We start from the raw sequence: 13,554 nt of genomic DNA, 5'->3' as shown, positions 1-13,554 counted from the left end.
GTCAATCCAACGCGTCGTTTTCCACTGGTTGTTTTCTCTGTTAGGTCGGTTAGCTGCCGGACGTTGGCCTCGTCCCGGTTAGCAGCCGTGATGTTAGTAAGCTAGCCGCACTGTCGCTCTGTGAACACAGACACCCTGGGCCAGACGTGTTGTCCAAGCACAGCCGATCTCTCGCTGTTCAGCTGACTGTGGTGGATAGCGGTACTTACGGACAAGGCAGAGTTTTACCTCTGCCTGTTGTCAATCCAACGCGTCGTTTTCCACTAGTTGTTTTCTCGGTTAGCTGGGTTAGCTTGAGGTTCCCGAACATACCACATAACATACCAAACTGTCATTAGTGACTCTGCTCTAATGAGAGCAGAGTCACGATGTTCCATCTCTTGAATTATGTACAAATCCCTGCTGAATTCATATGTCCTCCGACTCAATTCGGGAAGGTTTAGTCGGCTGTCCGACTCTCCAGCATTTCTTGGTATTATTCTCAGAGTGAAATTTGATGTTTCAAGCAAATTGATTACACGGATCTTTGTAGCCCACACGGATCTTTGTAGCCTACACGGATCTTTGTAGCTTTGTAGCTTCATGACCTTCATGACTCAAACTATTAACCCTTTGCAACTGAGTCACTTAATCATTGAAGGCGAATGATTAATCATGACGGACGTTGGAAGTTTATATTTCTGGAGGCTGGAGATTAAAACGTATTTAATAGTTAAATATTAAGTTTAGATTGACAATGGTTTATTAAAACCATTAAGTTAAGTAGGTTTTTCATCATTCTATCAGGCTTAAAACTTTGAATCATACTTGACTTAAAAAGATCTTAAAAGTCAAATTAAATGTAACTTACAGGCATTTGCTGCTGCTGTTGCTGTAAAATGTGACAAGAAATGTTGCCTGCTTGGAGAAGAGCTACAAATAAATGATTTTGGTTTAATAATTTTATAACTCTGTTACTACAGAGGAGGGCTGAGTCAGCAGATAAAAAACTACAATGATGGAGGAACTCTGAGTTTCTCCAGAAGGAGGCTGAATGTTAGAACTACAGAACATCTGGGCATTTTATAACTGATTTAACCCAACCACTGTTACACATGGGATTAGTTTGGACCTTTGACATGAAGCTTACTGAAAATTTCAAAATAAAAGCCTCAATATCCCCCTTAGGTTAGTGCACCGCCATAGGTGCTATGATAATATTAGCTTGTATTATCTTTACCTCTCAGGTTAGTGCCGGCAAAGCAATGCATTAGCATTAGCGCAAATATTAGCATTTCACTTCCTCCCACTATGAGCCTTTTCCCTAACATAAGCATTTTAGATATTTCTTATACATTAGCTATGCTTAATATACTCAATGGAGGAAGTGAATGTAAGACAACATGCTAGTGACACCAACATGCTACTCACAGCATTCATGCTAACGTTAGCATTTTGACTAATTTTAGCTTATGCATTAATTTTAACATACTAAATGTTGCAGGTCCATGTTATTCAACGTTCTTGTGATTCTCCACATGCTACTTTGTAATTTTTTAGCTAAGCTTAGCATTGATGCTAATTTTTAGCATCAGAAGGCTGGGTCCAAACCGACCGGCACACTTTTGCAGACTCCGGTTAAATATCTTCAGGAATTTTCTAGTTTCACACTATTATTCTGTCCAAGCGTATCAGAATTCAAAACACAAATATTTCCCAAACAAAGACCAGAACATTCAGTCTGTTACAGTTTTATGCTTTCAGGCTTGATGTTTATTTTGAAATTATTAGTAAGCGGTCATCTGAACACAGTAGTGGTAGATTAGGTCATTTGTAGAAAACTAAATGAACTAATGCGTAACAGCGTACACATCATTATACTGAACAGAAATACAGAATTCCACAGCACCTCTACATATTAAGTTAGTCAAAGTCAAGCTAGCATAACTGACCCCCCTTGCCTCTCGCTCGCCTTTTTTTTATCTGACTAAAACTTTTTGCAAAGACATGAAATGCGATACCACTGGATCTTGTTATGTAGTTGCTGTGGTACACAATTAGTAGTCAATATTTTATTTATTCCAACCTACATTTAAGATTTAGCGCGTTATGTCGTCAATTTGAAAGCAAAACCACTGGTAGTCATCGTTGGCAAGCAGTTTTCTTCTTGGGGCAGGATCTTCCGTGTGTTGCAATGTATTTATAGGGGGAAGGTGACTGGAAGAAACTAAAAACTACTTTTACAAACACCGTTTTCCAAATTAACAAGAATCCAAAACACAAATGGTCAAAAATGATAAAATTCCACAACAATAGCTGGATTGTTACCTATTAATATACATAATCTATAGAGAGCCTTCTGAAAAAAGGAAAAAGCTTCAGGCCTGAACACTCACATATATCAGTCCAGAGTAGTAGCGGTCCTTCAGGTTGTGCAGCACTGACGCCTCATTCAGGCAGGTGAGCTCCGCCATGTCCTCCACCTTGCTGAACTTGGGCGGGTTCATCTTCTGGATGTCGTCCTTGTTGATCACCACCTTCTTACCATTCTCTGCCAGCTCCACCAGCACCTCCTCTCCCCGCTCCTCCCGGATACTGGCCGCCTCAAAGCCGTTGCGCTCCGAGGGGATCCACACCAGCTTCTTGGCCGTCCAGTCGGCCTGCGTGGCCGGGTTGTACACGACGGCCCGGTCGACAAACAGGTACCGCTCCGGGTCCTCTTGCCCACTTCGATGAGACATATTCCTTGGGATTTACCAGTGCGATGTAGACACCTGTACAGGACAGAGGGGCGGGTTTTAAATAAACCCTACATTTATGTTTACCATTCACAATTCTTGGTGTAAAAAGTCTTAAAATAAACTTATGAATCTTATTTTCTAAGCCCTATATGCAGACAGCATCTTGAGGTCACAAAGACTCTATAACAACTATAAAGTCCTTTCTACAAGCTAACTGGTTTCTAAAAAGCACAGCAGATAAAAGACCTTTCTTTCCTGCCATCACACATGTAAATGTAAATATTTTTGATGAACTCTACTGACATTTTGAGAGGATCTGGCTTGTGAAGAAATGGACATGTGGAAAAGCACTTCAGTCACATTGGAAACTATGGTGATGCTGTGGGACTAATCGCATCTTTTTAATCCCGTTTGAATTTCTATGATGTTTTGTTTTATCACGGTCTACAGGAAACACTCAGAGACTGAAGTTAGCTCAGTGCTAACCCTGGCTGGCAGGGTTAGCAATGCTATTTATCTTGCTACCAAGTTGGCATTGAACTAATCGTTCTAAACAACAACATAAGATGCTAAAATTGGTTTAAAATGTTAACTCTTGACTCCTTTTATTTTTGTTTTAAAGTATTTATAAATCCCAGTTTAACTGCGGAGCTGTGTAACACTGACTGCTCTCTCTCTCCAACTCACACACAGAGTGTAATCTCCCTTCTGGTTCTAAGATAAACACATGACAATCTGACAGATAAGAGCAAATCTGAATGTTTATCATCTGAAATATTAACTCAGATACCAATGGGTATTTATTTTGAAATGGTTGAAATGAAAACAACATACAAAATATATTGTAATATGGTGCATATTGCATGCAAAAAAGAAAAACGAAAATCTTACTGGTAAAATAGTAAAGGAGATATTTGGTAGTTCTTTAATTTTATTAGTTGATAGCTCTATACGCTGCAGAATTTTACTTCATTTATAGATTTTGCAGAAAATAATGGAGTAACTTTGGATTATTGTCTGAGACAGTAATTTCATTTTTTATCTAACGTTACTGTCAACGCTGTTTAATAACAACATATTAGCCAGATGCTTAATTATATTTATTATTTAGATTTCCTAAAGCAAAAGAAGGACCAACCAACAAAAATTGGTATCGGCAGCACAAAATCTCTGATTGGTGCATCTCTAATCTGTTTCCATGTCTTCATGTAGGTCTCTTCGCAGACCTATTTCTCTCTTATAGAGAGAACTGTTTTGCTTTGCATGTTGGTTGTCTTATGCCTCTTTTGGAATAAATAGCCGCCCTCTAACTACTTGAGATCCTGATCTAAATTGGCAAATTAGGCATCAAACATCCTCCTTGTGAACAGCCCTGTCCTTCTCCCTGATGCACTGCCACCAGATTCAGAGAACGAAGCAAGGAATGCAGATTGGTCCGGTTAAAAAAAATAATAAATCCAGCTGAACGAGCACCAACTTTCTTTTATGCCAAGTTTTGGTCTGAGGCTGAGGCTTGTTGGTGGATTGTCCTGCCCAGCAGTAATGCGCATACTGCGTAGGCTCCACGCTTACGCATTAGATCACACGGGAAGCAGTGGCGTCGTGAATGGCACACATATCCAACCCCTCTCCTCTCCTCCTCTTGTATGAGGACTTCACTGCGTTGTAAATTACCCCCTTAGGCCCGTAATGCCGTCATTCGGCTAATAAAAGTTGCTGCTCGCATGCATTGGATCAATATCTATCTGCAGTAAAGAGAAAGAAAGACAAAAAAAAAAACCTGCGCCACAGCTATAAGTAGCTGAAGCAGAACGGGGTACAGAAATGTGCCATTACACGGCGGATAAAATGTGTTTTTAAAAGTGAACTATTCGGATAATTAACCAGCATATACGCAGTTCGGATATTTTTGTAATGTTCAGCCATAGATAAACTGTTATGTGAATTGCCGAAAGAAAGGTGACGCACCGTTACATTGTTATCAACGTTACCTCGTTAACAATTAAATAGTCAAAGCGGGCCTATGTTTTAACTGGAGCCGCTCAAAATGTGGCTTTGAACTCACTCACACAATTAACAGTAACGCAATGAAGTTTCTCGAAGCAGCTCCTCTCTCTGCTGGAGACAGGGCTGGTCGTGATGGTCTGCTCCCCACGCGCTCCATCATCCCCTTAACCTGCCCCGCGCGCCGCACAGGCAACTTACCTGGTGTTTGTCAGCGAATCAGCGATCGGCTCGACGTCCCCTCGTATGCGGCGGCAGCAGCAAACAGCTCCACACCGCTGAGATGCAGGCATGTATTTTTGGCTTGTGAGTGCGCACCACAGGCTCAGAGCGCTGCCTCTGAAGTGGGAGCCCCCCTCCAAACCGGAGCAGACTTGACCACTGCTGCTGCTCCCGCCTACGGTGGACCCGAGCGCACCTAGATCCACATCACCCAGATCAATGCGCCTACACAGAGGGAAGCTCTGTCCGGAATGAGGAATAATCGTAAAATTGCAAGATAAAGTCGTTTTCAAAGCATTCTTAAATATGGACAAAATTGAACTTTTTTATGTTTTTTTTTGACACTGCTGTGTTTTCCCTTTAAAATCTATCACAAACATTTCTAGGTACCGCGCACGCCCACTGGATGTAGCCTAGAAACAATTGGGTTTCAGTTTGCGGTGTTTCTCTCTTCATCTACTATTGGCTGTTAAACCACAATTCCTTAATTTGGTGGGAATAAATGCAATAAATATATAAAAACTTGTTTTGCTCCAGAGGCGGTTCAAGTGTGGCTGGCGCCCTAAGCAAGTCTCTCGACTCTGAGCATATCGTTTCCCCCACGTGAGTAACCATATTATCTATATTTCAGAATAAACTCTAAATATGATTTTTAATCGGCAGCAGGAGTTGCAGTTATCAGGATTTTTACGTATTTGTAGTGTTAAAACCATACTTTTTCAGATCGGTGTTGATGGATGGACAAATGGGTAAAAGGATGAAGGTGTGATGATGGACAAACAGATAAATGGACGGATCAGCAGATGAATGAACAAAATGATGGTTGATGGGTGGAGGACTGAATAAAATCTAAACATGCTCTTCCTTCCATACTCCACTTTCATCCACATCTGGAAAATATTGAAATTATGTAAAAAGAAGAAGAAAAAACAATTTTACAATTGTAGTGTTTCCTTTAAATAAACAATACTAAAATCAGATATAAGTTTGTTCACAAAATGAGTAATTAAAAAATTTACCTGGCCACGATCTTCCAACCACTTCCTGTTTTCTCTTTGTGGTTTGCGCTGATGGCAACATCCATTTGTTGATCATGTGACTTATGTGGCATGAGGAAAAAACTTTTCATTGCAGTTTTGCAAAATAAACCAATTTTGAGACAGATTTTTAAAATAAATTTAAAAAGCCAAAAACAAATACCCCATCCTAGATTAATATTGACATGTTTCCATTAAGCAAATATATTTTCAAAATGCCAATTGCTTCACTCAAGTTATTTTTGTTGATACAGCTCAGGAGGAACAGAAGCTAGTTTTCTCATCTTTATATTTAGAAGACCTACAATAATTAACAGATGTTGGTTATCTTTATCGGATCGGTACCGACCTAACCTCAGATATCGTATCGTATCGTATCGGAAGTAAAGAAAAGTGGATCAGTGTGTCCCAAGAAAAATCCACATCACACAAGCTCTACTCTGCTGTTGTGGAGATATATTTTGATAATTAACATGCATCATAATACTTTTTTCAGAAAAAGAAAAAAAAAGTTAAAATATTAACCAGGAGGCTTTCCTCCCTTGGAGGTTTAAATTCCAGTCATTCCTCTTCCTCTCTGGAAGACAGCTACATCTGAAGCCCAACGCAACACCAAAGAGAACGCTTGAGATTTTACAGCAAAGTTTTATTACAAATGGAAAAAAAAAAGAGCACTTATTGTGTCATTAAATAGTTGTCGGCTCGCAAAGCGATGTGTGGAAAACAAGTCGTCATGATAGTAAAGTTTACATCAGAGACCGGAGAGGCATTTTGTGTTGTGGTTATGTACATTTTACGGTTTGGTTTTCTGCTTCAGCGTCCTCCTCTCCAGGCTGCTCCGCCCCTCTTCTTCCCTCCACCCGGCCCTCCTTTGACTTTCTTCCTCACTCCGCTCGCCTGCTCCGTGTCGTCCTCGTCCCCCTCTCCACCTTTGGGCCTCCTCCGTTTCTCTCCCTGTTCCTTCATTTCCTGAACGAGAGTAGCCATCGTTTTCGTCACGAATCACTCCAGACTTGTTCCGAAAAAAATTGGCACGTTATTTTCACCCACCACCAATCATGCAAGAGTACTGTGTTAAAGCAACAGGAAACTTAAGAAAAGAAAACAAAGCAGAAATCTATTTATTACTACGCCTCAGTTCTTGAGTGTGTGACGTAATTCAGCAGCCGTTTCTGTTCAGGTTTTCTGCGCACATTACTTATCTGACTGACAAAAATCTCCAAATGTATAAAACCTGATTCCCAGATAGAGCCAGAGATGAAAGTGATTCCTGATTATGAGTTCTCTTCTTTTTTTTTTTCCTCCTGTGGTTCACCACGGGTTGGATTGTTTTCCCCACTGGAAGTTTATTTCTGCTTAGAATCATCATCTGTAAAACCATCCAACAACCACAAGCACCACAGGATGTTGCCTCCACCTATTTGCTTAAACACAGTTATTAAAGAGCTGCGAGGAAAGAACCTTTTTTCTTTTTATTTATTTTTTTGCTGCTCGATGAAATATTGGTCAATATATATCCGTTTTTTAGCCACCAATTAAAAAGGTGTACCATAAAAAAAAAATAATAATAATTTGATGTTTTCTGGAATTGTTTAAGCAAGCCTTGAAATGAAAAGTTAGCTTACACAATAAAAGGTTGGGTTTCACTGTCAATTTCACTGTGATTGGTTTGGGGGGATTTTACACCTTCAAACGGTTTGGGTTTTAAAACAATAAAAAACAGTTTAATACGATTATTGACTGATAAGAAGATATTTTAATCAAGTAATGTGACCTTAGTCCCTCCTCCTTTCCTCTCTTCTCTCTAAGTTAGATAAAATAGTCTGTTATCCTAGCGTAATGCTAAGCTAAAGAAAAGCTACTGAGGCTAAAGCTAGCCCCAGTTTTCCAAGACACAGCTTTTCTCTACTTGAGCGGCCAGGATTAGCAAACCGCTGGCGCTTATTAGCAATTAATATTTTTATTTCTGGCGCTTTAAGTTCACGTTGGACGTAAAATTGATTGTTTAAAACAATAAAATGCTAATTTATGTCTGTTTTAATCCTGGTATTAAATAACACTAAATCAGATCCAAAATTACAAAATTAAACTAATAGATTATGAATTAATTATACAAGAATGTATTGACTTCTAATTCAGCTAACTATTCAATGAAAAATTACTTTCTAAAATGAATGTTTTATCTTCCCTTCCGTTTTGACCTTTAGTATTTGTTTGAAACGGCCAGCTAATTGTTTACCTCAATTAGATTAAGATATTCTGACCTTATTTCTAAAATTCTCGAAAGCAAACTTTGGTCTTTAATCACACACATTCATAATGGAGTGTGATATTACTATTTATCATTCTGTGGGTTATTTCAGTGTTACATATTTTTGGTGCTGCTGAGTGAGGATATTCTGCTGCAAACTAATCTTAATCAGTTGAAAGCTAATTTCTCATAAATAAACCTGATTTCTCAGCATTCACGGTTTGTACTGAACTGTCCATTTTTAGTTGCATATTTTTCACTTTTTGCTAGTTTTATTAGTTTGCACTGTTCTTTCATCTTTTGCTTAGCACTTGAGCAGGTGGGTATTTTTTGGACACAACTGGGGCTGAACCATTTGGCTTTTATTTCACCTGATAACCAGGTGGTGTCCCATCTTGGAGTTTTTGAGCTAATTTACAAATTTTATAAGTATTTATGGTAATCGGTAGCCAAACTACAACAGAGAACGTTGAGCATCGTCCAAAGGCGACTTACCAGCCGGGCAAACCTCTGAGCCTCGCTCACTCTCTCCACCAGCATCATCACTTCCTCCTCTTGTGTGGGGAACGCCGGCAGTTTCTTCCCAATCAGACTTTCGATCCGCTGGAAAAGCTCCACATCATACCTTCGGGATCAGAGATGGCAAGGTAAATATTTTTGCAAAATAGCAACAATGATAAAAAAACTAAAACAATTAGAATGCACTGTTAAAATTAGAAAATAAAATCTTTTTATTACTGTGTGACAAAAGTGATGGATTTTCCAGACCGGCCCGCTCTGGCTGTTCGCCCCACTCTGTGGATGTAGTCCTGGGAGAACAGACAGGTTCACCGTCACCATTTCATCGGAGAAATTAAATCAAATATTTACGACGACACAAAGCCCCGTCCTGCCTTTGAATGCGTAGGGATGTCGTAGTTGATGACACAGTCGACGTGCGGGATGTCCAGGCCTCTGGACGCCACATCCGTCGCCAGGAGAACGGAGCGCGACTTGGACTTGAACTTGTTGAGCGCGCCGAGACGTTTATTCTGACCAAAACGGAGCGGTTGTTTCATTTCGGTGTCTGGTATTTGGTCATTTTTCAGCTTAATTTAAAGGGAAAAACGAGCGCTACCTGACTCATCTGTCCATGAAGAGGGATGGCGGTGATGCCCAGGTTCCTCAACATGAGCGCCACCCGCTGGGCGTTGTTACACGTGCTGCAGAAAATCATGAAGGAGTTCCCGGCCAGCTCGTTCAGGATGGACACGAGGTAACAGTCCTGCAACGCACCAGGCAATTTAAAACGCGCCGACAGAAAAATAAAACAAAGAAAACCTGCTCAAGATCAGATCAAACGACTTCCTACCTTATACTTGGATGGAATAAAGACGTAGTACTGCTGCAGCTTGTCTACTGTGGAGTACTTTGTGGATACGGCGCACTTTACAGGATCCTTCAGAGCTGCTCTTTGGAGCTTCTGGACCTGTAAGTCATCGCAGCGCAACATCTGAGCTGGACCGACAAGCATTACAACATGGGGAGTTTATAGAGAAACACAGAGGAGTGTGCCACTACCTTTTTGGTCATGGTGGCTGAGAACAAGAAGGTGCGTCTGTCTCTGGGAATGACTTTCAGGATCTTGTCCACCTGGAAAAAACAAAAACAAAACTCAAACGCAGATGAACAGGTTCTGTGTGAAAATGAGCCGAAGTGACGTCTACGCACGCCGCTCTGGTGTTGTGGGTCGGTTGGTGCTGCGTTTCCGCTCGCCGTACGATTGTGCAATTTCAGATTTTGGAAATAAATGCGCTTAGTGGACACACTGCAATTTTAACGACAACAACAAAAAAAAAAAAAAGGTTTTGCACTAGGATGAGATGGATTTATGAACGTATAGAAACTTTGCAAAACTAGAATCACACGAGTCACATTGTCAAAAACCACAAAGACGACAGGAAGTAGTTGGAGGATCACGGAGCAGCATGTTTTGTAACGTCTCATCGTGTGTACAAAGTTATCCACATGTGATTTTAATTGTGGTTCTTATTTGATGGAAAGAGCGCACTTGCGAAATTGTTGTTTTTTTTTTTTTTTCCCACATTAGCGAAATATTGGAACGGAAAAGAGGCTTGTGTAAAGAGAGAGAATACGGGCTGAGCAGGTCAACACCCTACATCCAGGTGTGCATAACTATCAGGCAGCTTCTTTTCTTCAGGCAAAAATGGGTCAAGAAATTTCAATTGAACTGACTGTGAAAGGTCAAAAATGACAGAGTCTCTTGAAAACGCTGAGATACTGAGGATCACAAAACCATCAAACAGGGTTGCGAGGCAGAAAAAGCTTCCATTACAAATGTGCGCAAAACTTTGTCGATATTCCGATAATGTTGCAAAAACACAATTTTCTACTAAATAACAAATGCAATTAAAATCCCTTGTTGACGCAAAAAAAGAAAAAAAAATGCCAACGGAAGCACAGCACAGTCAGAAATTAGTTATCAAGGATTTTTTTCCTTTTATTTCATTTAGGTTTGTTGAAGTAGCATTAAAAATGTGAATAGGTCAACGTCCGTCCTGTCAGGACCCACCTCAGTCTCAAAGTCCATATTGAGAATCCGGTCTGCTTCGTCCATCACCAGGAACTTTAGAGCTCGCAGGGAGAAGCCCTTTGTGTTCTCCATGTGGTCAATCAACCGACCAGGAGTGGCTAAAAAAAAAAGATATATATTTAATTGTTAATTATTACATGTACAAAGTTTACTCCTTTCTTGATGGTCAACATGCTTTTTGATAACATCTCTGCAAAAAAAAGAAAAAAAGAAACACATCAGCAGTAGGGACGCAAAACAATTAATGGACCAGCTATTAATTGTGCATTAATGGTTTAATAGATTAAAATTTGTTACATTCAATTATCTAATACAGCCCGCTTAATACTTCTTTTAGTGTTGTAGTTTCACCGCCATCCAGCAGAGGGCACCGCTGGGTGATGATACAGAATGGAAGGCGGAGGCATTTCAGAACAGACAAGACAAAACGGTCCAGAGTCGGTAGTGAGATTAAAAGTGCACTTCAAGCGGTTCCGTTATAAATTATCAACGTTCTTAAATCTTCTTAAATTATCACCTTAATAAAAATGCATATTGTTAATAAACACGGCTGATTCTGAGGGGGTTTTATGATTAGTAATGTGAGAAACTCACCATTTTCAGTTTATTCAGTCAAGTTATAACACAGCTGACACAAAATGCTTAAAGATAATGATGCGTTTTTGTTTTTATGTTGTTTTTTTAAACTCAGCATAGAAAAAAATTTGTCATGAAACGACGATATGCCCTCTTGATACAAAAAAATCCTCGGGCTTTGAAGAAAATGGCCAATTATCAGTTAATCATTAGTCGATTGATAAGATCCATTAACTTTAGATTAACTCATTAAATCAAAAACTTGCATCGCTAATAACAATTCTCTTACCAATAACAATATGTGGCTTTTTTGCCAACACCAACGACTGGGACATCATGTCGATTCCTCCAACAATCACAGCTGCAACAGATGTGAGACGAGTTGAAAATTAACAGCATTCTAAAAAAGGGTTTCCATCCCCAACAGCAAAGCAAGTAATGTTTCATGGACACGTACCACATTTGACCCCGATGCTGGAGCCCAGGGCCTCAAACTGCTCGGAGATCTGGAAGGCCAGCTCTCTGGTGGGGGTGAGGACCAAGGTGTGGAGCCGCTGAGGTGAAGCCAGCAGCGACTGGAGGATCGGCAGAGCGAACGCGCCGGTCTTACCTGAACCCGTCTCTGCCAAGCCGATGACGTCTCTGCCTGCGGTTTCAGGAGGATCAACACAACTTACTGGCTGTCGGATTTTACATTTCGGCTCGAAAGTATCAACAGTGGAATGAGCAATTTAAAGCAAAGCATGTTTCTGTGTTAGAACGGCCCGGTCAAAGTCCAGATCGAAATCCATTTGAGCCTGTGGCAAAAGATTAGAAAACAGTTCCATCCACTTTGAACCTAAAGGAACTGGCTAAACTAGAAAAAAAAAAAAGTGTGGCCCCCAAAAATACTATAAATTAAAGGTGGTTCTACAAAATATTTACTCAGGGAGTGCTGAATTTAAACGCACGCCACACTTTGCAGATCTGTATTTCTGGAAGAAAGAAATAACTTGGAAAAGGTGCAAATATGCACTATTTTGTGTTGGGCAGTCATGCAGTGTATCAATAATAATCCAATTAGGTGACAAAATAGGAACAAGTTCAAACGGTTATGATCAGGCATGTCGCAATAATTAATCGCATGATCAATTATAACAAACTCAATAATTTCCATTTGCATAATTTAGCGTTTTTCTTCTTTCTCTATAAAAAAAATGGATCTCAAACGTATTCAGTCTGGTGCTTTGGTCTCAACTAGCCTTTTTCTTTCTTTTTTTTGAAGGCCAGCTTACAGAGACTTCTTAATTCATTTAATTTATTGTTTATTTATTTTGGATTTTTTTTATAAGTGTCTTCCTGTTCCAGTGCTGAATTTAAAGTTTATTGATCTTTAAGAATGTGTTCTTGCAACATTATGTCGCTACCATTATACTGCAATAACTTTATTTTCCAACTATTTGTCAGTGAGCATTCAAAAACAACAGACTGTTAGCAGGGCAGAAGTTAGGTTCCAATGGAGCTACATATCTGCCATTTCTCCATTACCTCCTGTACACCTGACTTGTTTTCTCTTGTAAGCATTGCAAACTATTTAGCACCGAGTGAGAAAAGTAACTTGTATCAAACCTTGAAGTGCTACTGGAATAGCTTCCACCTGGATCTTGGTTGGACTCTTCCATCCCAGCTGATCACAAGATTCACATAGCACCTCAGTAACACCCTGCAGAGGGAAAACAGCTTTAAAACATGGCGGGTATGGCGTTTTTAATAGTGTCAGACATATTTTTGGACGCCGACATAAGGTAAAGACCTTTCATTTGAGGAAATGGTGTTTACAAAACGCGTTAGCTTCGCTTAGCTAATGCGAAAACCGACAGCGCTTTGTTGCTAACGTGTCTTCTTTTGTCTGCTGGGGGAAACAAACCTACCAGGTCCTTGAAGGTCTTCACTGCCGCCTCACTTTCTCCAGTATTAACCTGTTCTTCTTCATCATCGTCGCTGCCAGACTCCTCCGGTCTTTCACCGGTATTTTGCTCCGGACTCCGGTCCTCCATGCTTCCCCGTCTCAACGTGTCTTCCCGTCTGAACTGCGCAGCTGCGGAAACGCGGACCCAAAGCATGACGGGAAGTGTAGTTTTTCTGACAACTTTATTGCCGACATCACGAAGC

The 13,554-nt window shown here is 40.2% G+C and overlaps 2 protein-coding genes across 5 annotated transcripts in view; both read right to left on the bottom strand.

Annotated features, from left to right (window-relative positions):
- The window catches only part of LOC122822120 (myosin-10), a 74,824-nt gene extending 69,743 nt beyond the window's left edge, over positions 1-5,081 (bottom strand). For 3 of the 4 annotated variants that reach the window (XM_044100542.1, XM_044100543.1, XM_044100544.1), the window contains exons 1-2: positions 4,926-5,080; positions 2,376-2,753 (exon numbers count right to left, since the gene is read on the bottom strand). In XM_044100542.1, coding sequence (XP_043956477.1) covers positions 2,376-2,720 — 345 coding nt within the window. In that variant the 5' untranslated portion in view covers positions 2,721-2,753; positions 4,926-5,080. Of the gene's footprint in view, positions 1-2,375; positions 2,754-4,925 lie in introns of all 4 variants that reach the window. The other variant, XM_044100545.1, reaches the window with a different exon arrangement.
- Positions 5,082-6,608: 1,527 nt separating this feature from the next.
- On the bottom strand, positions 6,609-13,520 carry ddx47 (DEAD (Asp-Glu-Ala-Asp) box polypeptide 47). The gene is made up of 12 exons (XM_044100547.1): positions 13,314-13,520; positions 13,012-13,105; positions 11,861-12,049; positions 11,693-11,764; positions 10,807-10,925; positions 9,795-9,866; positions 9,586-9,702; positions 9,352-9,498; positions 9,128-9,265; positions 8,973-9,043; positions 8,730-8,859; positions 6,609-6,952 (listed from the first exon to the last, which is right to left on the bottom strand). Exons 1-12 carry the CDS (start codon positions 13,503-13,505, stop codon positions 6,797-6,799), a joined length of 1,497 nt encoding a protein of 498 aa, XP_043956482.1. The 5' UTR covers positions 13,506-13,520; the 3' UTR covers positions 6,609-6,796.
- Between the last annotated feature and the right edge of the window lie 34 nt (positions 13,521-13,554).

This window comes from Gambusia affinis, linkage group LG19, assembly GCF_019740435.1.
Source record: "Gambusia affinis linkage group LG19, SWU_Gaff_1.0, whole genome shotgun sequence".
Classification (NCBI taxonomy): domain Eukaryota; kingdom Metazoa; phylum Chordata; class Actinopteri; order Cyprinodontiformes; family Poeciliidae; genus Gambusia; species Gambusia affinis.
Note: the sequence above shows the minus strand (reverse complement) of the source record. Positions and strands in the feature narration are given on the sequence as shown.

Excerpts from the sequence above, each read along its gene's own strand:
- ddx47 (XM_044100547.1), bottom strand. The coding sequence starts at position 13,505 with ATGCTTTGGGTCCGCGTTTCCGCAGCTGCGCAGTTCAGACGGGAAGAC. Across the intron at positions 9,044-9,127 it reads ACATCCCTACGCATTCAAAG|GACTACATCCACAGAGTGGG; the intron begins GCAGGACGGGGC and ends CTGTTCTCCCAG. Across the intron at positions 6,953-8,729 it reads CTCAGAGGTTTGCCCGGCTG|GAAATGAAGGAACAGGGAGA; the intron begins GTAAGTCGCCTT and ends ACTCTCGTTCAG.